This window comes from Eretmochelys imbricata, chromosome 10 (genome assembly GCF_965152235.1).
Source record: "Eretmochelys imbricata isolate rEreImb1 chromosome 10, rEreImb1.hap1, whole genome shotgun sequence".
Lineage (NCBI taxonomy): Eukaryota > Metazoa > Chordata > Testudines > Cheloniidae > Eretmochelys > Eretmochelys imbricata.
Window position 1 is genome coordinate 55,400,722 of NC_135581.1, and position 25,511 is coordinate 55,426,232.

The 25,511-nt window shown below is 40.4% G+C and overlaps 1 protein-coding gene across 1 annotated transcript in view; it reads right to left on the reverse strand.

Annotated features, from left to right (window-relative positions):
- Positions 1 to 25,511, reverse strand: part of ENTREP2 (endosomal transmembrane epsin interactor 2) — a 130,979-nt gene that overhangs the window by 5,941 nt on the left and 99,527 nt on the right. The window contains exons 4-7 of the mRNA XM_077828974.1: positions 17,743 to 17,903; positions 13,493 to 13,628; positions 7,512 to 7,587; positions 4,089 to 4,685 (exon numbers count right to left, since the gene is read on the reverse strand). Of these exons, the coding sequence (XP_077685100.1) occupies positions 4,089 to 4,685; positions 7,512 to 7,587; positions 13,493 to 13,628; positions 17,743 to 17,903 (970 nt within the window). The remainder of the gene's footprint in view (positions 1 to 4,088; positions 4,686 to 7,511; positions 7,588 to 13,492; positions 13,629 to 17,742; positions 17,904 to 25,511) is intronic.

Here is a 25,511-nt window from a genome sequence, read left to right on the forward strand (position 1 = left end):
TTCAGGGCAAAGCATATAATGAAAAACTGGTCTAATCCTTCCTGGCAAAGTGTATAATTAAACCAGGGAAAAACAATATTAAAAGAACACTGAGTCTCACAAACTCAAAGTCATAATGAAATTAAGAAGGCTGGCTGCTTCTGTCCTTAACTTGCCTTGATGTACCTAGGTACTGCAATACATGATGGTGTATGGCTCTCCAGTTAAGAGGTAACATTTCAATGGGTTTAAGTGGAGTTTGTCTTGGCAGCCTTTACCACACTCATGACACTGGGCATAGAGCAAAATGAAACACTAGACATTGTTATCTGCCACACTAGTCACTATAGAGAATGCCAACAATGGATGGGTTTACTTTGGACTAGAGTGCACAGCTATATTGGTAAACCCTCCCAGCATAGATGCAGTTTATACTAGTATCACTAATTGTTTTAGTCCTCCTTTGTTATGGTAATAGCTTAATGAAAAAAATATAAACAATTCATTTATAAATAATTTTAAAATTGAGAACCCATTTCTTACTGAGATTGTATGCGAATTTACCACAATCACAATGTGCAGGGATTACTGACCGTAAGAGTCTATTACATCAAAGGTATTTTTAATGTTCTTGTATCTGAAACAGCAGATATCCTGCTTTAAACAAACAAGAAATCTGACTCCCAACATCAAGAGGTAAGTGGATGGACTATTGACCAAAGAGACCAGAATGGTTCTATCATGTCAAGTCTTACTTGGGGGCACATTAATCTGAGGATTATTGACACAAAACTCCATAAAGTCTTAAACCTGCTTGGAAACAAACACTTTAACTCCTGGATTATTAATACATTAAGCATAATGGCTGTTGTGTTACTGTAGGTAATGCGCAAGTGCAATAATTATGCTCAAATATTTTATGCTGGAAGCTAGTTGTGCAATGGCTGTAGCATGCATGATCCAATCTGGCAGAGACTCTCCACATCAATATGTAATTTATAAATTACATTTATAAATGCCTGAAAATCAGTACTTATATAGTGGAAATATGGCAGGCACCTGAGAGAAGATAATTGGTGGCGCCTGGGAGCGGAAACTGAGTTCTAAATTAACATTTTCCTACAACTTCTCCATCATGAGACACATACCTGGTCTTCCCCATGAAAGATCGCCCCCACACAAATCTACCAATGTAAGCACTTTATTTTCTGTGCGTAAATTCCCCATCTATACAATGGGGATAGCAAATAATTTCTCCCCCACACTTCCTCTTTTGTCTTTTTAGACTAATCTTTTTGGGGTAGGGACTCTCTTTTCACTATATATTTGTACAGCACTAGCAGGATTAGTCTCATTTGGGGCCTCTAGATGCTACTGTAACACAAATGATAATAAAAGGACAGAAAGCTAAACTGTAAATTACTGGCAACAACTAGCTTTTCCTCTGCATTTTGGGTGGAGCCCAGCTAGTTCCCAGCATCCCACCTCTTGCCCTCAACTCTGTTGATCCCCAGTTCCATTTCTGCAAGGTCACACCTCCCCCCAGTGCAAGCCCTCAGGCACAACTCCCTCCCTGCGAGGAAGTAGAAACAAGCACAAAGGAGAGTGGGTGTGTCAATTTTCTGTAGGTTTGTATTCCTCTGGAGAACATTTGTTTGGTCTGGCTCGTGATCAGGATGCTGATGTTTCCTTTCCCTTACCTTGCTTTTCTCCTCTATGGAAAGCAGGGACCTGTGTGTGCTTTAACATCAAAAGGCTTTCTTCCTACTTCTGCCAACAAATTCTAACACAAATACAGAGCCATTGGGGCCCTTCGTACTGGGCTGAATCCACCTCACTGCAACACGCCCACCTAGGTGGACTTGGAACAAAGGAGTTGCATGGGTGGAAGGGAAACAGAATCCTCCTTCCCAGGCATGGAACATCAGTAGAGTTCTGTGCCAGATACTGCAGCAACTATGCTGAATGCTGTTCCCCCATTCTGCAAGGAACATCCCCACTCCTTATCTGGCCACTCTCACTTTGTTCCCACACCCCAGCATGGTGGTGTGCCAAAGAATGTGGACCCCCTTGAATGGGCTGCAGATCTTCTGCCTCTCCTGCACTGAAACTACCCCAATTCCACTGTGCCTCAGGCCTCCACTGCTGCATAGAAGTTTTTCCACTGAATGAACAATGTACAGCCTAAAGCAATTACCAGATTGCAATTTGCAGCATCTAAACATTCCATGTTACACTCTACAGCTTCATAGCCCACCCCTGAAGTATCCAGATCAAATGCTTAGGCAGAGAAAGCCAAAGATAAGCAACTCCAGCTGTGTGTCACAAGAGAAAGGACCTTAGGAAAGATGAAGCTGAAGGGGCTGATACAAATAGCTGCTACATGTCTTTGGAAATATGCTTCTTGTAATATTTATGTAATTTCCAAATAATGTTCAACAAACTCTTCACCCGAGCAGGGAGGAAAGCAGGCAGATGTTATGACTAGGGTTGAGGAACTTCATGGAGCTGGAGATTTTATGAATCTGTCAAACTGTTGCTGAAGATTACAAAATGGTTTGAATTTGCAAAGTTCTCTTTCCCTTCACTTAAACTCATCCATTTCTTCAAAGGGATTTAATTTTAAAGAACAATCTGGTGATGAAAGAATCTCCCACAAGCTAGATCAGCACAAGTAAGCTTCCTATATGTTACATACACACAGGGGCATACTGGTGTTGTCTTTAGATCGTTCTCTGCCACTTTATTTACAGTCTGTCTTAAGCAGAACAAACAACCTAATGTTTGAGTCCAACTTTTCAATGCATGAAGTTAAGTGGGTGGTAAATTAAACAAAATGAGTTCCCATATCCCTAGTTTTAACCCACACAGCTTCTTCTTACCGGATATGCAGCATTATAATAACATTCACACATAAGAAATCCAACATATACTATTTTTAGATTAAGGACACACTTTTATTGGGTGGCAATTTGAAGCCAGGTTTCCAGATTTAAAATGCCAGTGCATTAACTCACTGTCCCAGGGAGCTCACAGAACTACGTGTTAACGTCTCTGAAATTCACAGAATCACAGAAATTAAAGATCCAAAAATCCTAGTAGATCGTCTAGCCCATCATCCTGCTGGTGCTGGGTTATTCTACATACTATTTTCTTTTCATGTTTTGTCTGCTTCTGCTTTAAATTAGCCAAGCAATGACTCTTCCACCAGTTCCCTTGGAAAACTATTCAACAGGCCAACTGCTATCACTGGTAGGGGAACTTTTCTTCCTTTTACTTTCAATCTATTTCTCCACTTTACTCCTTTGAAAATCCCTGAACAATTTACTTCCTTTTGTGATGTCGATCCCTTTTCAATAGTTATAGACTGTTGTATCATCTCTGCTATCATTTGGCCAAATTATTCTACTGTAACAAATACTTTCTCTTTCACAGTAATAAACTGATTTTTCATGAAGAGTTGGCAGCTGCTAAGCAAGACCTCTCCCTTTCTCTCCCTCTGTGGCTGAGGGGGTTTTATAGCAGAAGAGACTGCTGCAGGAGAGCCAGACACTACCACCTTCTTGTTCTCATCACCATCCTTCTGAAACTGACCCGCTGTCTTGTCACTACACAGTCATACTGCAGCTGCTGCCTCTAGAGACAATGCTGTGAGTGTATCGCTTGCTGATCCTATCAGACAGTGCCACTTCAGGGAGGCAAACCAGAAGCCAGGCCTGCTGCACTACAAGTATATCTGCTTGGCCACTCCCCTTTCCTGAGTGGTACCCCAGCTTCCACTCAACTCTTTAGTCTTGGTGTTCAGTGTGACAGTGGCATACTAGGAGAAGCACCTGTTCTTTATACGTTGCCCAAGGTGTAGTTTTTTGACTCAGTGCAGAAAGGTCAATACAATTAAGAACAGCAATTATTAATATCACACGTGTACACTTTTCCCCACATTCGTTCTGCCTATAACTTTTAAACATGGGAAATGTACAAGGAGCTAAATTCTACATATGTAAATCACGCTGCAAAACTTGATATAACTTCCAACAATACTAGCTACAAGATAAATCACCTGTGCTTGATTTGTTCCATACCACATTGCCTTAGTGGCCCACACTTACCTTCTGTGCTGGATGAACATGATACAGGGTCACTAGTGGACCGGACTATGTTTGGAATGCCGTATTTTCTAATGTAGTGCTGCTGGGCAGTTCTCTCGGGGCAGCCATAGTGTGATGAAGTACTTGCAGGCACAGAACAGGGAGAGGGCTGAGAGTGTACAGCAGCAGGCTGGTTAAAGACCCCACAACAGATTTTCATTTGTTTCAAGGGTGGCGTGGCTTTGTTTTCTCTAACAGAGCTCTGGGATTCTCTTTCTGATGGGCTGAAATTCTCTGAAGAGCAGTCTGAGGCTCTGCCATGAACATAGTTCTCATATTCCTGGCCTTGAGATCTGTCCATAGAAGCTCTGCTGTGGGAACTCCCATCCTCATCAGGGGAACATTGGGAGTTAGTCCTGTGAAACCCAGAGCGAATGCTGTGATCCAAACTGGTGCAGCTTCTGTTTGTGGCCCCTTTGTGGGTTGTACTGTATGGAGAAAAGTGTGTGGAATGAAGAGACCCCTGAACTTCCAGAGAATAAAGATCCTCTGAAGAGTAGCTATGATCTGGGATGTCAGCAACCTCAGAGACCATAAGAGAGGTACTGTCAACAGACACTGCAAAACAAGGCATTTGGAGTATTAGCATATTGCAGTCTTGTATATCATCATTATTAGTATTCATTCATTGATCAAAGTTTTATACCTACCAGTATTATCGATGCTAGTTTTGTGTCTAACACCTTGTAACTAGGCATCACATGTGTCTCAAATACACTTCAAGGACCTTTTCGAAAAAGAGTCCACCCTTGTACCATCTCTCTAGCATACAAAATGTACAGCGTATCAGAGATTTCTTTCTCTCTCCGTGGTAGATAAAAGCTCAACATTCTCTGCAGATATACATCACCGTGGAAGCCTTTTGTATTAGAAGCTGAGATTTTTATCTCTTCTTCCAAGATGCTCACACATTTATATTATAAACGAAAACGTCTGTGTGTTACGTAAAGTTGTATTTTTCTCCTCTTTTTGTCAGAAATGATTTTCAAAGAGAACAAAGAACCATACCTACATCCTGGCCTATACGTTCTTTTTTGCCTAACTTCAGAATACAACCAATTACTTTTCTATAGTGGACTAGAATTGATGAGGAGTTACCAGGTGTCATCCCCTAGTATATACAGAATATACATCACTTAAAATAAATTGTTCCATTCAGCTCAGCAATCTCAGATGCCAATGAAAGCTTATGCTCAAATAAATTTGTTAGTCTCTAAGATGCCACAAGTACTCCTGTTCCTTTTCATGTAATAGCTGTTGATAGCAATGTTGGTAAGGTAAGGTCTAGCTGCACAATGACTGCTTTACTGTGGCACTCACAACAGTGACAAGGTTATTTTGGGGTATTTTTGTGAGGGTGGGCGTTGGGGGAACCTAGCGTAGACACAGACATAGCATGTTAATGTATAATATACTTAAGCAAAATGTTTGCAGTGTTGTTGTGGCCATGTTGGTCCCAGGATATTAGAGAGACAAGGTGGCTAAGGTAATATCTTTTATTGGACCAACTTATCTTGGTGAGAGAGAAAAGCTTTCAACCTGACACAGAGTTCCTAAAGAAAAACCTGTGTAGCTCAAAAGCTTGTCTTTCTCACCAACAGAAGCTGGTCCAATAAAAGATATTACCTCACCCACCTTGTCTCTTTCTCAGTATGTAAAGGAATACATTCTTGTGGTTGGAGGCAGAACCTCTTTAGAAATGAGAATATACATGAAAATGTTGGATTTATATTCACTGTATGTATTCTATCATGTTAGTAATACCAACATTTAATAAAAATGTAATGAAGAGTTACATTTTTAAAAGATGCACATATACTTTTACACCCCCCATTATGTGTCAAAGAAAGAGTATGCATTTTAAAAATGTCTACATAATAAATACATTTGCACAGAGTTACAAAATGTTTGACTGAATCACTGATTCTTAACTCAACTACAGCATCACATATTATTTCAATACAAAGCAGAAAGGGGAGACATTCTGCTCACCATAGTGACCCAATAAATTCAGTTTTGATAAAACAAATTAAATATCTGCTAGGAGTATATAAGAAAACTCTTTGAAAACAGCACCTCCTTAATAATAAAAACTGGTCACCTTGAATCGTCAACATCACACTTCACTGCACAAAGATGTCAAACTTTTTTTTTAAAGAATATTTAGTGCTCGTGAAAAGTGAGGGATTGACGACTTTGAAGACCGAAGACTTCTAGTTATCCACAAAACAGACACATCATGGGAAGTATCCGATTTCCAACACTGATTTGTCAGCATACTCTGACACTGTTTTGGAAGATATTAGAGGATAGTTCAGTCCTCAGACCTGTTAAAACTTTAACTTCTCTTCTGAGATTGTCAGCAAGGGCGCCAAGAGGTAATACCTACCGGATGTTCATGTTGGCTATAATGTGGACACCTATCTGCTGGGGATTGGACTGAGACCATCACTGCATTTCATACATACCACTGAACAGCCATCAGGTAGTAACACATTCTGGTCATTGAGCTGAATTTAAAACAGTAACCTAGAGGTGAATACCTCTCAATGTCAATCAGACTTGTTGCAGAAAGGCTGTCCTGACAAATGTGGTTAAAAGAATGAGCTGGCCCCGTGCTGCTGCTGATCAGCATCCCTATTCAAGAGATCTGCCTTCAGAAAAAAGAGCTCAGGTTCATTCCTGGTCTTCTGGAGAATTCACAGCTAACATACTGCAGAACAGCAGAAGGGAAGAGTGATGTGAGTGTACCACTCCAAAGGCAGCCACAGTTGCTTATTAATATTATTTATAGAGTGCCACAGGAATGCATGGTGCTTTAAAGACAACTAAAAGCCTCAAGAAAGCTTCCAAAGTAAGCTTTCCACAGAGCTTTGGAGACACCTTTGGAGAAGAAAACTGGCTTTTTTCTATGCCTACTTAGCCATTCTAGCAACATCAGTTTGTGAAGAAGGAAAGTAGTGAATGACTGGGACAAAAGTTATTATGACCAAGATGGGACCAAATCCCTCCTCTTCAAGAGGAAACAGCCCACTATAACACCTGGTCTACACTTAAAAGTTAGGTTGACATAGCTACGTGCTCAAGGGTGTGAAAAACTCACACTCCTGAATGACATAGTTAAGCCAACTTAACCCACAGTGTAGACACGGCTAGACTGAGGGAAGAATTCCGTCAACCTAGCTACCGCTGCTCAGGGAGATGGATTACACACATGGATGGATAAACTCCTTCTCTCGCTCTAAGCCCTACGTCTAGGCTGCAGTCTATGGCACTATAGCAGAATAGCTGCAGCAATGTCGCTGTGCCACTGTAGCACCCATAGGATAGACATGGCCTTAGTGACAACTGCATGCTCCCAAAATAAACAGACAGTAAAATCACCTTGTGTACTTAAGCCAGCTGTCGTGTTTCTCTCACCCAAACTGGATTCAGTCACTTCCTGAGCTGTACCGGTGATCTGTACAGAAAGCGTATAATAAATAGTGTGTTAGCCTACAGATAGCATTACCCACAAATACAGGGCTGAAACATACTGTCATGGATCTAAAGGATATGACTGGTAATGTGAAAAAGCTATCCTACAAGTTGCTATTCAAATCAAAAGGTATTCATAGACATAGCAATTTACTATGTTTTTGGATCAGCAGCAGATGCAGAGTAAATGAATATGCCTAAAGCAATTGCTAGATTTTCCAGAATCTATAAAATAAATTATCTTGGGTTCAGAGGCATTTAGGGCTTCAGGCTAACATTACAAAGCATAATGACTGTGGTGCTTAAAATTAATGCTCCTATCTTCTTAGCATATGTGCAACATGCCTTAGATGGCACATGACCAGGATTCATCACTGAATTTGATCCGCTGGTTGGATCATTAGCTTCCCTGGCCAGTACTGACGGGGAGTGCAATGTGAACTGATCCATGCCCCACAATGCTCCTATTACCTACAGTCTTTCTGCAGTGGGGAAAAGTGCAGGGGGAACCAGCAGAGACTACAGCTAGTAGAAGCAGGTTCAGAAACAGCCAACGTGCACACAGAGAACTTTCTGCAGTTTTTACTGGACTTTCTCTGCCCTCTGCTGATTGGCTGCTTGCTCCAACCCTCTTCTACAACACCCTCACAGTCTCTTCACCTCAGCTTCCCGTCACACCTTCTTCACATATTCTCTTTTCCCCTGCCCTGTCATCCTCACCCTTCTTCCCTTCAGCATGCACTCCTTTCACTTTTCTTTCCATGTACCTTATCCCCGCCTAACTAATCATGGAACTATCATGTTATCTGCTGTCCTCACATTGTTCATGCTGCTTTTACCCAACCTCTATCTGTCTTTTTAGACTGTGAGCTCTTTCAGGCAGTCACTGCCTGATACTCCGAGTTTGTACAGAACCTAGCACAATGGGGCCCCATTCTTGGTTGGTCCCTAGGCTCTACCATAATAAACATTAATAATATTCTTTACTTTCGGTCCCTGAAAAACTAGAGCAGAACAGCTTTTGGGTTTACTTTGCAGAAGTACCTACATTTAAGTATTGAATGTAGTAATCTCTAAAATGCTACAGGGTTCTTCTAGATGGATGGTGCTCTATAAGAGTAGGGCATTATTATTATTTATAGAAGTGGACTTATTACAGTTGCCAACAATTTGCAAGGGTGGATTATTATTAGCAAATGGTTCCTTCTGCCAAAAGGAAATTCAAGGACGATTTACCCCCCACCCCACCCCCCAATTATTCACTAATGCAGCACAGTTTGTGGTTTTGAAAAGTTCTTCAAAGCCTTTTCCCCATCATTTTAAAAAATCTTAATGTATTTTTCTCATTGAAATGCAGTTACAAATTTCACTTTAAATATAGATGATAAAAGTCAGCTGATGGGTTTCTGTAAATCACAAAGTCTCATAAGGAATGATAAAATAGTTTTTTCTGAAAAAAACAGAGATGGGTGTATGAGCGAGGAGAGTTTGCAAAACAAAATACAGATAAATGCCTGATTTATTACTCATTAAGGGAAAACAGTTAGCATTAAAAAACTATCAACTTGATTAAAATTAGATACAACATTCATAACTCCGTATTCATGTGAATTCCTATTGGAGATTTCTCCGCAAAATCACTAAGAGGGAGCAGTGCTCAAAGAGAGCATGCTAAAGCGAAAGAATTTTTAAAATCTTTAAGAACTTGATTCAAACACTACTGAAGCAACTGGGCTTTAGACCAGGCCCCTAACCTTGTTTTTAACCCCTCCATCAGATTTTTAGCAGTTCTTTGGGAACTGCTATTGGAAAAGAATAAATGGTAATTATAAATAAAACAAGAGTACCAAACTATACCCTAAGACAAGGTCAGTATAGCATGAGATGTTATGTCATCTTTAGCAGAACACATCACATCTGCTCCTGTACGGCCACATTTAACTTTGCAATGTTAGCTGCACACCTGTGCCACTGTAGCTCTTCAGTGTAGACACCATCTCTGCTGACAGGAGGGTTCATCAGCGTAGTTAATCCACCTTGCCAAGAAGTGGTATCTAGCTCAACGGAAGAATTCTTCCAGTAACCTAGCACTGTCTACATCAGAGGTTAGGTTTGCTTATCTACACCACTCAGGGGTGTAGACTTTTCACACCCCTGAGTGATGTAGTTAAGCCAACTTAATTTTCCAGTGTAGATCAGGCTAACTAACTTCTTGCCTGCTGAATCAGACGTAAGATATTTCCTACCAGTGCTCACCTCCAGTAATGCCAGGCATATCTTGTACATTGTGGCATTTAGTCTGTATGGAACATACCGAGAACACAGCTGGAATCCTTGAATTTTTCAGTAATGGCAAGAAGGTGAAATGTTTTCACCTGTGCAATGGCTCAGTTGCTAACACCGAGACACTACTGCCTCCTCCAGGGAGTGAATTATTCAGGGAGTGGATTATGCAGGGAGAATTTGGAGGTAACACTCTTTCTCCAGGGTAAGCGTGAAGATTACATCATTCTTTCTCAACCCTTTAGAGTTTATTCTGGTGTACAAGATCAACTTCAAAGTGAGTCACTTGCTTTCTCAGCCTTAGAAGCACCACATGGACCAAGAGCTCCTTTAGCACATTCCTGAGAAATGGGGCTGAGTGAATAAGATAGTATGCTTGGAAACGTAGGGCTCTTCCACTGAAAATTGGTAAGAAAAGTTTCCTGTTATAAATGAAAAGACAAGACCTCTCAGCTTAACCTCTGGGCTTCTGGCTGTAATGTGCAGACTCTTTACATTGGCATATAGCTTTCTTTAAATGTAATATTTGGCCTTCCTAGTGGCGGTACTTTGCTGGCAGACTGGAAATCATATTGAGGAATAGATAGGGCATTTTTCCACTTTACAACATCCCTTCTCTTAATACCACCAGAGTACCATGAGCATCTTCTTTGTATAGAGAAAGGATGGCAATATCTTTAATCTCTACATAAAAATATCGACTGCCTGAGGCTTCAGCTGCTCAGTGGCATCCAAAGAAGTGGAAGATGCATGGAAAGTTTTTAATCACTTGAGGAAGCCTAGCTATAGAGAGAGAGAGAGTTAAAAATCACTTACAGTTCTCAGATTTTCTCTCTCTCATTGAGCATTTTTTTCAACATTCAGACTCCATTTTACTTGGAAATACTATATGAGAATTTAAGCCCTGAGCTAAACCATGCTTTCTGCAACCCTGCACAGCCTACAAATTAGTAAAGCTTATAAGACATTCACTGGAATAATTCATCCAGAGACTGGGTCTTTCTATTCTTGTCTTTCGCCAAACCCTAGCAGATATCACCCCTGGAAAAGCATCGTGAAAAGCAACAAGTTGCAGAATGGATGACAGCTGCAAATTGTATTTAGAAGCAACCACTGCTACTAGTACTGACGTTTTCTGTACCTATCCAGGAAATAGCCGCGTCTAATTTGATAACATGCTGAAGACCTTAAGCCCCATAAAAACAAACAAAAAACAATATGCCTGAAGCTCAGTAAGAGGCTTAAGAACTATTATTGCTTAATGGCTCCCAGCAGCACTTCTGTAGCTAAAGCTCTGCCATTATTTCCATTGGAAAGTCTGCCTTTGAGGAGTTTATAAATCCGGTCAATTCAATTCAGACCGTGCTGCAACCTGATGCATATTATATGAGAGTGTGTAGCATGTATGTAAGAATTTGAGGCTCCATTCTATATTCCTTGCAGATCTAAATTTGTCACTGATTTTAAGGCTGTGTTCTTCAGTTTTTAAATTCCTTGGGACTTCTGGTCCACAGTGAATGTAAGTTTGGGCCTTTGATGTTAATGAAAGTGTCAAGAACACAAGTTGTTCTGCAAACTCTACCACTGCCAATGCACTTCACTCCTCACCTTCCACGCCTCTTGCCAATCTACTCTTAGAGCTTTCCTGCCAGACATACAGTGGGGTGATGTGGATTAACACCCAATAAGAGCTTTATAATCATTATCACATAATAATTAAAAATCCACCACCCATTTTCACTTGAGATCGGAACCAACACTGGTACCCAGGAGCCCAGAGATAAATGGGTGGTGCATTGACACTGACTCAACTGTCAGAGATTTATGGACAATGCATCTGCTTGGGGGTTCTTTTGGGGAGGCCTGACATAATAGGGTAGAGGATGATTTTGCTGCTCTAAGTTACTAGCTTGTTAAGTTAATTATTTTTGTTGTCTGTGAGTGCCACGTGCTGCTGGGGTGGCTGTTTCTGTGTAAATTGTGATCCTGACTAATAGTCAGAGCACGCAGAACGGTGGACAGGCATATTTTTGTATTTAAATATAAATAAATAAATAGCCATTTATATAACCTTCTTGCGTACAATTCCCATTTGAAATTTTTTTTAAACCAGATATGATTTTAATTGCTTTTGCCTTTTTTTTAAAGGTAGAGATAAGACAAATATAAAAACATTGCAAAAAACCCTAAGGCTTTCAGATTCCTTTGCAATTAATGCTGTAAAGAAAACAGGGCAGAATTTCAGTAAATAACATTTGAGAAACGAGCTAACTGGGATTCTCAAATTTTGCTGTTCAGAAGCAATTTTCATTGACTCATTTCTATGACTGAAGAATAAATCAAAGAGACAAGGGGGTAAGTAATACCTTTCATTGGACCAACTTCTGTTGGCTAGAGAGACAAGTTTCGAGTTTACACAGATCAGAGGCAAACAATATTTGGCCTGTTGCTACCTTCTACCAGGTATAAGTAGACTAAGCGAGAAAAACAAAGACTTAGCAGAAGCTGCTTTGTGAGTTAAGAAGGTTGGAATGTCTGATGTGTCTCATTTAAGCCTAGCTGCACATCCCTTGAGCATCCACCATTGAGCATCCACCATTGCTGCTTTCTTTGGACACTTTTTAAATTTTTAAATTGTCAGCAATTTTGGGGCCAGCTTGGTTTCTGTTCCTGGAAGGCTATACGTTAGAACTGGCAGAGAGTAAATTTTGACACTGGGTGTAAGCCTTTCTGTCAAGACTTGGGCGAGTCATTATAAGAAAATCTATGCCAGCTCATTTCCAGAAGATAATTTGAGATCCAATTCCAACTGCAAAGCACTTTTTTTAAATTGATCTAAGTTAATATATAGTCTTTTGCAGGAATTTCTCCTAACTCAAATATGGTACTTAATGGAATTTTATATAGAAATTTGTATTAATCTAAGCTCAGACCACAGGACATGTTAAAATTATATGTCCCATGAGCTGTATTTCTAATACACACACAGATGGAATCATCACATTTTGTACCAAACAAAATTACCTTCTTGGTTAGCAAATCTAATCTCCTACCTATGCACAGTACATTAAAGAAAAGTAAGGCAATCTCCCTGTTGTAGGCAGTAGACTACTTTGAATAAATGAAAACTGCTTCCTACTTGAGGATTCTTCTTACCAAAAGGGCCCAAGCAGCCCAGTCTCACTTCAGAATGTCATTCTCCATCGACACCTAAAAAAAAGGTTCCTTGCTTCAATGGCTCAAATCTCTCCTAGGATTTCTTCAGTGATGTTCCAATGTTCTGTGGTTATTTTTGTGATATTTTAAAATGAATGACCTCAACTGAAATGCCATGTCTTATATAAACATTTATCCAAGCATGCACCCAGAATTTAGGAGGATGCAGACTTATAGGTGAAGGTCACAAGCTATGACTGGGAAAGGAAAACACCCATTTAATTTAAAGACACTGGACCAGAAATTATCAGTTTAAAGAATGCAAAAGTGCTCACAATTCAAACACGTTTATCACTGTGTCCTTCAGGTACTTTTACCTCCTAAATTCTTTAGTAAGTAAGAGAATGGCCAAAGAAAATTCATCCCTATTTCCTTTGATCTTTCCTTACCTGACTAGCAGGGGTCTGTCCAATCACTGCTTCATAAGGAGGGGGTAGCTCCGTTGGATATAGCATTCCTGGGCTGTTAATGGTGACTTCATATAAAGCACTGAAGGAGGAACGAGGAAAGTCCAAATGGAGACCTCTGTTAAAGAAAATAAATGTTGACTTAGCATTTCACTGAACTGGATTTACCTGGAAAACTGTCATCTTCCACACTGATGTAGTTAGCAGATGCATGTTTCTGAATTTGTGACTGAACCCATCACAAAGCAGTCCATTGAAGAGATTCATCAGACAAGTGAAATGAAGCCTAAATTCAAAGGATAGTTTAAAAATTGTATTTCATTTTTGGATACTGGCCATTTTTACCAATGTATTCTATAGGCATTAATGTCTTGCACATACAGTACTCTATAGCAATGTACATTAACTTAAAGGCAATTTCCTCAAAAGATTAACTTTCACTTTTAACTTCTGTGTATAATGCTAACAATTATGGTAAAATTAATAGTAAATCTGAATCCTTGTTTTATGTTCAAATATTGTTATCCCTGTCTTGTCTGAATTCATCCACTTCTCCATCATGGTCTTTTTTTATACACTAGCACTATTATAAACAAATCAATATTTTAAACAGGGCTGTCAAGCGATTAAAAAATTTATCACAATATCGCAAGATATTTACATGCCAGATGCGCTAAAGATTCATATGTCCCTTCATGCTTCCACCACCATTCCAGAGACAGGCGTCCATGCTGATGACGGTTTCTGGTTAATAATGATCCAAAGCAAAGTGGACCGATTCATGTTCATTTTCATCATCTGAGTCAGATGCCACCAGCAGAAGGTTGATTTTTCTTTTTTGGTTTGGGTTCTGTAGTTTCCACATAGGAGTGTTGCTCTTTTAAGACTGCTGAAAGCATGCTAAACACCTCATCCCTCGCAGATTCTTAAACCTTAGGTCGAGTGCTGTAGCTATTTTTAGAAATCTCACATTGGTACCTTCTTTGCGTTTTGTTAAATCTGCTGTGAATGTGTTCTTAAAACAAACATGTGCTGGGTCATCATCCGAGATTGCTATAACATGAAATGCAGGTAAAACAGAACAGGAGACATACAATTCTCCTGCAAGCAGGTAAGTCACAGATTTAATTAACGCATTATTTTTTTCACAAACATCATTAGCAGCAAAGCATGTCATCTGGAATGGTGGCCAAAGCATAAAGGGGCATACGAACGATTAGCATCTCTGGCACATAAATACCTTGCAACGCTGACTACAAAAGTGCCATGCGAATGCCTGTTCTCACTTTCAGGTGACATTTTAAATAAGGCAACAGCATCTTCTATAAATGTAAATAAACTTGTTTGTCTTAGCAATTGGCTGAACAAGAAGTAGGACTGAGTGCACTTGTAGGGTCTAAAGTTTTACACTGTTTTGCTTTGAGTGCAGTTATGTAACAAAAAAATCTACGTTTGTAAGTTACACTTTCACGATAAAGAGATTGCACTACAGTACTTGTGTGAGGTGAACTGAAAAATACTATTTCTTTTAAAAGTGGCAAAGAGTCCTGTGGCACCTTATAGACTAACAGAAATATTGGAGCATAAGCTTTTGTGGGTGAATACCCACTTCGTCGGACGCATGTAGTGGAAATTTCCAGAGGCAGGTATAAATATGCAAGCAAGAATCAGGCTAGGGATAACGAGGTTAGTTCAATCAGGGAGGATGAGGCCCTCTCCTAGCAGCTGAGGTGTGAACACCATGGGAGGAGAAACTGCTTTTGTAGCTGGCGAGCCATTCACAGTCTTTGTCTAATTCTCAGCTGATGGTGTCAAATTTGCAAATGAAATGAAGCTCAGCAGTTTCTCTTTGAAGTCTGGTCCTGAAATTTTTTTGCTGCAGGACGGCTACCTTTAAATCTGCTTTTTTGTGTCCAGGGAGGTTGAAGTGTTCCCTACAGGTTTTTGTATATTGCCATTCCTAATATCTGATTTGTGTCCATTTATCCTTTTACGTAGGGACTGTCCAGTTTGGCCGATGGACATAGCGGAGGGGCATTGCCGGCACATGATGGCGTATTACATTGGTGGACGTGCAGGTGAATGAACCGGTGATGGTGTGGCTGATCTGGTTAGGTCTTGTGATGGTGTCGCTGGTGTAGATATGTGGGCAGAGTTGGCATCAAGGTTTGTTGCATGGATTGGTTCCTGAGTTAGAGTTACTATGGTGGGCTGTGTAGTTGCTGGTGAGAATATGCTTCTGGTTGGCGGATTGTCTGTGGGCGAGGACTGGCCTGCCTCCCAAGTCCTGTGAAAGTGAGGGATCGTTGTCCAGGATGGGTTGTAGATCAGTGATGATGCGTTGGAGAGGTTTTAGCTGAAGACTGTATGTGATGGCCAGTAGAGTTCTGTTGGTTTCCTTCTGAGGCTTGTCTTGCAGCAGGAGGCTTCTGGATACACATCTGGCTGTGCTGCTCTGTTTCCTTATTTCCTCGTGTGGGTATCGTAGTTTTGAGAATGCTTGGTGAAGATCTTGTAGGTGTTGGTCTCTGTCTGAGGGGCTGGAACAAATGTGGTTGTACCTCAGCGCTTGGCTGTAGACAATGGATCGTGTGGTGTGTACAGGATGGAAGCTGGAGACATGAAGGTAGGCATAGTGGTCGGTGGGTTTTCGGTATAGGGTGGTGTTAACATGACCATCACTTGTCTAGGAAGTGGACCTCCCATGTAGATTGGTCCAGGCTGAGGTTGATGCTGGGGTGGAAGCTACTGAAATTGTGGTGGAATTCTTCCAGGGTTTCCTTCCCATGGGTCCCAGATGATGAAGATGTCATCAATGTAGCGTAGGTAGAGAAGGGGCGTGAGTGGACGAGAGCTGAGGAAGTGTTGTTCCAGGTCAGCCATAAAAATGTTGGCATATTGTGGGGCCATGCGGGTGCCCACAGTGGTGCCACTGGTCTGGAGGTATATATTGTCACCAAATTTGAAATAACTGTGCGTGAGGATAAAGTCACAGAGTTCAGCAACCAGTTGTGCTGTGGCATCATCAGGGATACTGTTCCTGACAGCTTGTATTCCATTTGTGTGTGGGATGTTTGTGTAGAGAGCCTCTACATCCATGGTGGCTAGGATGGTGTTTTCTGGAAGATCATGAATGCATTGCAGTTTTCTCAGGAAATGAGTGGTGTCACAGAGATAGCTGGGAGTGCTGGTGGTGTAGGGTCTGAGTAGAGTGTCCACATATCGGACAGTCCTTCAGTGACAGTGCCAATGCCCGAGATGATGGGGCGTCCAGGATTTCTGGGTTTGTGGATCTTGGGTAGTAGATAGAATAGCTCTAAGGGTATGTTGATTTGTTCCTGTGTTAGTACAGGGAGTGTCCTGAGTAGATGATGCAGTTTCTTAGTGTATTTCTCAGTGGTATCTGAGGAAAGTGGCCTGTAGAATTTGGTATTGGAGAGTTGTCTTGCAGCCTCCTTTTGGTAGTCAGACCTGTTCATGATGACAACAGCACCCCCTTTATCAGCCTCTTTGATTATAATGTCAGGGTTGTTTCTGAGGCTGGGGATGGCATTGCATTCTGCACGACTTAGGTTATGAAGCAAGCAATGTTGTTCTTCCACAATTTCTGCCTGTGCACATCAGCGGAAGCCTCCTATGTATAGGTCCAGACTGTCATTTCGACCCTCAAGAGGAGTCCATGTGGAGGTCGTCTTCTTGTGCTGTTGGTGAGAGGGTATCTGTGTATCAGTGTGCTGTTCAGTGTTATCTTAAAAGTATTCTTGGGGTCGGAGACGGCAAAAGTAGGCTTCCAGATCACCGCAGAACTGTATCATGTTTGTGGGAGTGGCGGGGCAGAAAGAGAGTCCCTGAGATAGGACAGACTCTTCTGCCAGGCTGAGTATGTAGCTGGACAGATTGACGATATTGCTGGGTGAATATTTAATAAATTTTAATTGGTATTCTGTTGTTTAACAGTGCAATTAATTTTTTTAATTGCAATTAATTTTTTTGAGTTAATCACATGAGTTAACTGCGATTAATTGACAGCACTAGTTTTAAAATGTTGTTCTAAGAGACTTTGTGAAACATGCATGAAACTACAGTTCATATTTTTGGAAAAGACATCCACTATAAAGGATTGACACTATGGGGCTGTCTGTATTGTATAATTCATTTTTCCCTGAAGTAGTGTCAATTTGTGGCCCAAAGCTATGAAGGAATGATATTAATGTTCAGGGACAAAGAATTACCTCTGTGCTTCCATTACAGGTGCGCAGGTATATTCAGGTGGGTAGTAGGGTGGTGGTGGTATTGGAGGTATGAACTCATCGAAGTCCAGGGTCTGATGGAGAATAGTTCCATGGGGAGTCATACAGTCCGGGTTGGTGGAATGTGACCTCTGTGGCAGAAACTGAAAATAAATAAAAAAGGTAAGGTTTCTTCAGATAGTAATGGTGGAAATAACAAAAATAAGAAGACAGATTCTGCCATCCTTATTCTCATTGGGTTGTACCTTATTCCACAAGTAGCATTACTGCAATCAATTGGTCTGCTTCAGGGAATAGAGTACTACTAGAGTACTACGCAGTATGAGTGAGGGCGGTAGAACCTGGCCCAAAAGGAGGATGAGGAAATTGGTAGAAGTAAAACAAGATTTCATTAAACTCTTAGAGGACACCAAAAATCTTCATAAAGTTTGGGGGAAATACAATATTCTACCACCAGGATGGAGAACACAGACATTTCAGATTGAACAGTGTGGCAGAAAACAGGAGTTTATCTTATAAAGTAATTTGTTAAAGCATTAAATGATTAATGGTATAACCTGTTAAGAAATAATGAACACTTGGTTATACCTATTAAAATAACTATTTGCACATTCTCACTGCCAATTTGGAAAGCATCATATTAAAAGTCAGGTGCTACATGCTAAATATGTATTTTTAAAAAAGAAATAAGAAATGACAAGTATCCCACAAACCCATGTTTCATTACATGAGAATTCAACCTAATTTGTATTTGTTTGTATAAAATAAATGATCTCAATATTAATATATTTTTATAGTTGGTGTGGTATAGAAATTGCTATGTTTTAATATGGTATACAGTTTTAAAATACTGTAATCCTGTGAATAAAAAGAAAAGAAAAAGGACCCTCCCCTATGCCCACACATTCCCACACCTAAAAACTAGGGCTGTCAAGCAATTAAAAATATTAATCACGATTAATCACACTGGTAATAATAGAATACCATTTATTGAAATATTTTTGGATGCGTTCTACATTTTCCAATATATTGATTTCAATTACAACACAGAATACAAAGTGTACAGTGCTCACTTTATATTTATTTTTATTACAAGTATTTGCACTGTAAAAAATAAAAGAAATAGTATTTTTCAATTCACCTAATACAAGTCATAGAATCATAGAATATTAGGGTTGGAAAGGACCTCAGGAGGTCATCTAGTCCAACCCCCTGCTCAAAGCAGGACCAATCCCCAATTTTTGCCCCAGATCCCTAAATGGCCGCCTCAAGGATTGAACTCACAACTCTGGGTTTAGCAGGCCAATGCTCAAACCACTGATCTATCCCTCCTCCCAGATAGGAGTTGCCTTACCAAGTGGGAGGGCCTCGTTAGCACTGACCCCCCGACTTGGTAAAGGGACTCCCATATTTTCATGTGCTGTGATAATATATACAGTTTACTGTATGTTTCACTCCATGCATCCGATGAAGTGGGTTTTATCCCACGAAAACTTATGCCCCCAAAAATGTGTCAGTCTCTAAGGTGCCACAAGGACTCCTCGTGGTTTATGAAAATACCTGTTCTCACTTTCTGGTGACATTGTAAATAAGAAGAGGGCAGCATTATCTCCTGTAAATGTAAACAAAACTTGTTTGTCTACGCAATTGGCTGAACAAAAAATAGGACTGAATGGACCTGTAGGCTATGAGGTTTTAAGTGGTTTTGTTTTTGAGAGCAGTTATTTAACAAAAAAAAATCGACATTTGTAAGTTGCACTTTCACGACAAAAAGATTGCACTACAGTACTTGTATGAGATTAATTGAAAAATACTATTTCTTTTATCATTTTTACAGTGCAAATATTTGTAATAAAAATAATATACACTGATTTCAATTACAACACAGAATACAATATATATGAAAATGTAGAAAAACATCGAAAATATTTAATAAATTTTAACTAGTATTCTATTTTAACAGTGCGATTAAAACTGTGATTAATCGCAATTAATTTTTTTAATTAATCGCATGAATTAACTGCGATTAATAGACAGCCCTACTAAAAACAAAAAATACAACTGTACCAAACTCTAAACAGTAACAATGACTGAGAAGTACAAATCAAGGGCCTGAAGCTGATCAGGCTCTAACACAGCAATAGGATCAAAAAGCACACTCAGTGATATAGAAAAACAATAGCCTAATGAGCCTGTTAGCAGGTTTAAATGACTGTTCTGAAGATCAAATGAAACTTGGCCTTTGTGACCCTGTTTTATATGCTCTGCATGGGGAGAAGCACACCAATAGCCAATCACAACACAGAGAGGCATTCTTTCACCTTCTGTTGAGTCTCTGCTGTCATATTATTTTTGTAGGACTGGTAGATGATTGGGTCTTTAGCTCACCTTTTGAAACAACTGAGCTAAGAAAATTTTCTGAAGGCACACTTCTGCTTTTTTACTGAAACAAGTGAATATATCTATTTGTACTGTTGTCTCATTGCATTGTTATGATTTTTACAAAAGTTCCACTGACACGATTAAAGAAGCAGCCATATAACAGGAAAACAAAAATGTTTATGTTTAGAAGACCTAGCAAATGGGTTTCATTTTTAGCTTGGCAGGGGTTGTACCTTTCTGGGAAGAACTCATCTCAAATCTGATTTTACATCTGATTTTACATTACACCAGCAATTAATCTGGCTCCTTGTGTTTAGAAGCTTAAAGTAATCATTGTTCCATGAAACACTCTATGTATAAGATGACTTAAAGGTCACAGTCTCAATGATGTAATACAGTGGAGGGTCAGGGAGCCAGGTTTCCTTTGTTTGTGGGAAATTAACAATTAGATGCTTACTAATTAGCTGTCAAGTTATACTTTCCAGGATATCTACTAAGTAATTAGCCTCCCATGCTCCAGATTCTGCTACCAGCAGTCAATCTACTTCTTTCAGTCAGTGTGTTCTACTGATGCTACTAGAACAGTAGGAGCAAACTCATAGCTACGTACTACCTCTGGCCTGACGCACACTAGGCTGGCAAAGCTCTTCCCAGGTTGAACCTAGGAACAAAAGGTATATTAAAATCTTAAAGATGCTAGCCTAGGCAGGAAGTGGGGGGTTGAGTGGGGTGTCAGTAGTCGCCTAGGTGGAGTCTCTGACAGATGTACAGGGAGACTGTGTCACAGGGAGCACGTTGCAGCAGGACAATCTGTCTCTCTCATACAGACATGCGGTGAACTGGGCTGAGAGGAGCTTGCAAGAAAAGATTAAGATGTAGGTAAGGGGAAATATACGTCTAGCCCTGTTGTTTTATATGTTTGCTCTTATTCATAGATTTATAAATTCCAAGGCCAAAAGGACCATTGTGATCATCTAGTCTGACCTCCTGTATAACACAGACCACAGAACTCCACCAAAATAATTCCCTTTCAACTAGAGAATATCTTTAAACCAAAATCCAATCTTGATTTTAAAACTGCCAGTGACTGAAAATCCACCATAACCCTTGGTAAGTTGTTCCAATGGTTAATTACCCTGACTTGAAAACTTACTCCTTATTTCCAGTCTGAATTTGTCTAGTTTCAACCTGCAGCCATTGGATCTTGTTCGTACTTTTTTCTGCTAGTTATCAAATATTTGTTTATCAAATCTTATTATCCCATTATCAAATATTTGTTTCTAATTTAGATACTTATAGACTGATCAAGTCACCCCTTAACCTTCTCTTTGTTAAACTAAATAGATTGAGCTCCTTGAGTTTACCACTATAAGGCATAATTTCCAATTCTTCAATCATTCTCATGGCTCTTCTATGAAACAGCTACAATTTATCAACATCCTTCTTTAATTACAAACGCCTTACAGAAATTTAAGCATATTACATCAACCTTATTTCCTTTAGCAATCAATCTCATCAAAAGAAGATATCAAGTTAGTTTGACCGGATCTATGAATCTATTTTCCATAAACCCATTTTATTGTCATATTATTATTTAATGTATTATTATTTATATTTATTATTTAATGATTGTCATTAATTCTTTATTAATCATGTCCGTATCACCTGCTCATTTATCTTGCCCTGGATTGATGTCAGCCTGACAGGCCTATAAATTAGCTGGGTCATCCCATCTACCCTTTTTAAACATTGGCACAACCTTAGCTTTCTTCCAGTCTTCTGGAACTTTCCCAGCATTCCAGACTTATTGAAGACAAACATTAATGGTCTAGCGAGCTCTTAAGTTAGCTCTTTTAAAACTCTTGGATACAAGTTCTCTGGAACTGCTGATTTTACTATGTCTAACCGTAGTAGCTGCTGTTTAACATCCTCATGAGTTACTAATGGAATGGAAAGCATGTCATCATTATCATAATCTGAAATGACTACATGAGATGGCTTTTTTCCAAATAGGGAACAAAAAAATATTTACTGAAAACATCTGTCTTGTCTGCATTATTATTGATAATTCTACCATTTCCATCTAGTAATGGACCAAAACAATTGTTAGGATTATCTTTGTTTTTTATGCAATTTTAAAAGCTGCCTTCTTGTTGTCCTTAAGGAAACTCTTTATGGCAGGGACGGGCAAACTTTTTGGCCTGAGGATTTCCGAAATTGTATGGACGGCCGGTTAGGGGAGGGTGTGCCTCTCCAAACAGCCAGGCATGGCCCGGCCCCTGCCCCCTATCTGACCCCCCCCCCCGCCGCTTCTCACCCCCTGACAGCCCCCAGGACTCCTGCCCCATTGAATCCCCCCGTTCCCTATCCCCTGATAGCCCCCCCAGGACCACTGCCCCATCCAACCCCACCTTCTTCCTGATTGCCCTTGGAACCCCAGCCCCCCGCTGCCGCATCCAACCCCCTCCCCTTCCTGACTTCCTCCCCGGAACCCCTGCCCCCATTCAACCCCCCTGTTCCCTGCCCTCTGACTGCCCCGACCCCTATCCACACCTCCGCCCCCTGACCACCACCCCAACCTCCCCTGCCCTCTATCCAACCGCCCTCCCCTGCTCCCTGCCCTCTTACCGCACTGCCTGGAGCGCTACAGCCATGCCGCCCAGAGCACCAGGACAGGCAGCCGCGCCACCCGGCTGGAGCCACCCACGCCACCACACAGCACAGAGCATTGGGTCAGGCCATGGCTCTGCAGCTGCGCTGCCCGGCAAGAGATCACAGCCCTGCCACCCAGAGCATTGAGCTGAGGCTAACGGGAAGGGGGAACAGTAGGGGAGGGGCTGGGGGCTAGCCTCCCGGGCCAGGAGCTCAGGGGCCGTGCAGGAGGGTCCCGCGGGCCATAGTTTGCCCACCTCTGCTTTATGGTCAGCAAAAGTGTGTCCCTTTGCTTCTCTTATCAATTTTGTACAATTCATCACTATTCCCCTTCTTCTATTACTTATAATATATTTTTAATTATATTTAATTATAAATAAAAATTATTCCAAATAACATATAAATAAATATTGGAATATATTATTAAAATAATTATAAATAATAAATAATTATTTGGAATTCCTCCTGGTCTTCTTCTCTCTGTTGGCCACAGCCTACCTATTGTAGTCTCTCTCCAGCCATGCAGAAAGCCTCTTCTCTCTGTGTTCCTCTCTCTCCAGTTCCTTGGTGGCCAGTTTCATTCTTCCAAAAAGAAAAGGAGTACTTGTGGCACCTTAGAGACTAACCAATTTATTTGAGCATGAGCTTTCGTGAGCTACAGCTCACTTCATCGGATGCATTCTTCCATAAACCTAAGGTACGGATGTTTCCTGAACCTGGCTGTCTACGTATGCCTCAGGTTCTCTAATTCTCAATAGCATCTCTACTTCCTCTTCCAATCCAATAATCTTTTCTTCCAGCACAGCTACCAACTTGTACTTCATACATAAGAAGTCCCTTCTGGCTTCAGGCGGGGTGGGGGGGTCAGAACCACTGTTCCATTGCTGTCCATCTGGAATCAAACATAGAGCTGAACCTGGAAGGAAAGCCTCTCACACTTCCTCTCTAAATTCCCTCCAAAATTCTCCTGCTAGCTGCCTCTCTTCATGACTCTGAGTGCATAAGGCTTTTGGGTGAATGAATAAATAATACTTTGTTTTCAAGAAGCCTTGTTTGAGTCACTTTAATCAGCCAACATCACAGGCTCCCAGAGTAAAAGAGCTCACTCGCATCAAATGCAGTTAACACAGCTGGTAACGATGGGGGCTACACTCCAGAGATCCCGTCTATGAAAGTTTGGACTGCATGGTTCCACCCAGAAAGAGGTACAGGAAGCCAGGCCTCTGAGAGGTGCACTCAAGAGGGACTAACAGGGGTCCAAAGCACAGATTGCCTGGTTATTGTGACAGACAGTAGCTGAACCAGTACTCAGCAGTTTAGTGGCAAGTGCAGACAGGGCAAGCTGCATTCAGTACCATTTCAGAAACCCTGAAGTAGCTTCCTAAGAAACCCTTTTGAGGTTTGAACCAATGCTGAGAGCAGGTATCAGCAATGGATAAAGATGAACAGTTGTAGACAAAGACAAACTGCAATCAGCTCCATTTTCAGCAAGCATGGTTAAAATCTTACACAATCTTATAGCTGAAGTCAATGTTAATGGCACATACTCTGAATTTATTGGCCTCGAGAGAAACATGACATGGCTGCTTCTGTCACTGCTCTTATTTGTAATAGTAATCAAAACTTTTACACAATAAAAGAGAAGAAAATACAATACCTTAGTAATAAATGCAGGCAGCCCAGAGAACCAAGATGTTTCGCATGTGGGCAATCCCTTGGTGATGTTTGTTTATCCCCTTTACCCGTGTGCTTCATATTATGAAAGACATGAAACTCACAGAAGTTTCAATGTCCACAGGAATTGTGCTTCTAACTCAATTAGATGTTTTTGAAAATCTCACCCAATTTATGCCTAATCCAAAGTATTAGATTTCATTGGACAGAAAACTCCCCAAGACAGCTTGAGGCCAATATTACCTCTCATCCGGGAAAAATATATAATACACATTATGCATCTCTGCTGAAAAGATTTGAAAAAGATACATAAAATTGGATAATCCTTCTCTCCAAGATTATCTTCTTTTTTTAAACACTTGGAATAGAAATCCCTACAAAATTATTAGAAGAGAATCTTCCCCATTTTACATTTTATTTGGAGTAACAAGAGCACTCATTTAAAAAATATATAGGTCAGTATTTCAAAGAGGGCTAGTGGTACAAACCTAAGGAGGTATTATTGGGCACCAGAATGCTGGGCCTTGATAGCTTGGTATGATGGGTATAGCAATAAATATTGGAGAACACAGAGCAGAAAATACTTGCTATCACATTTGGGTCAACATTTTCATTTCCAAAACACCCAAAACCTCCCATTTAGTGATTTCCCTGAAAACTTTGGGGCAAAGCAGAAGTGAAAAACAGCCCAGCCTCTTCCCCTCTAACAACAAAATAGATACAATCTGAACTTCCCTCCAGGAGACATTGATTCCACTTCTTAAAAAATGGGAAAAAGTGAGCCTGTAAAGAGTAGGGTAGCTAATTAAAGGGGAAAAATGATAGACCCAGAGACATTACAAGGAACTTTTACTATAACTAAGATCCCAATACTTAATTAAATACAGTTAAGATATATGTCAAACCTCCCAAGAAATGGCAGGTTCTAGAAATGACAATGAACTCTAGCAGATCCAAAATCAATTTCAAAACTACATAGTGAACTTATTATACTTGAAATAGATGGCAAATGTAATTACAGGAAGAAATGGGAAAAGGTTCTA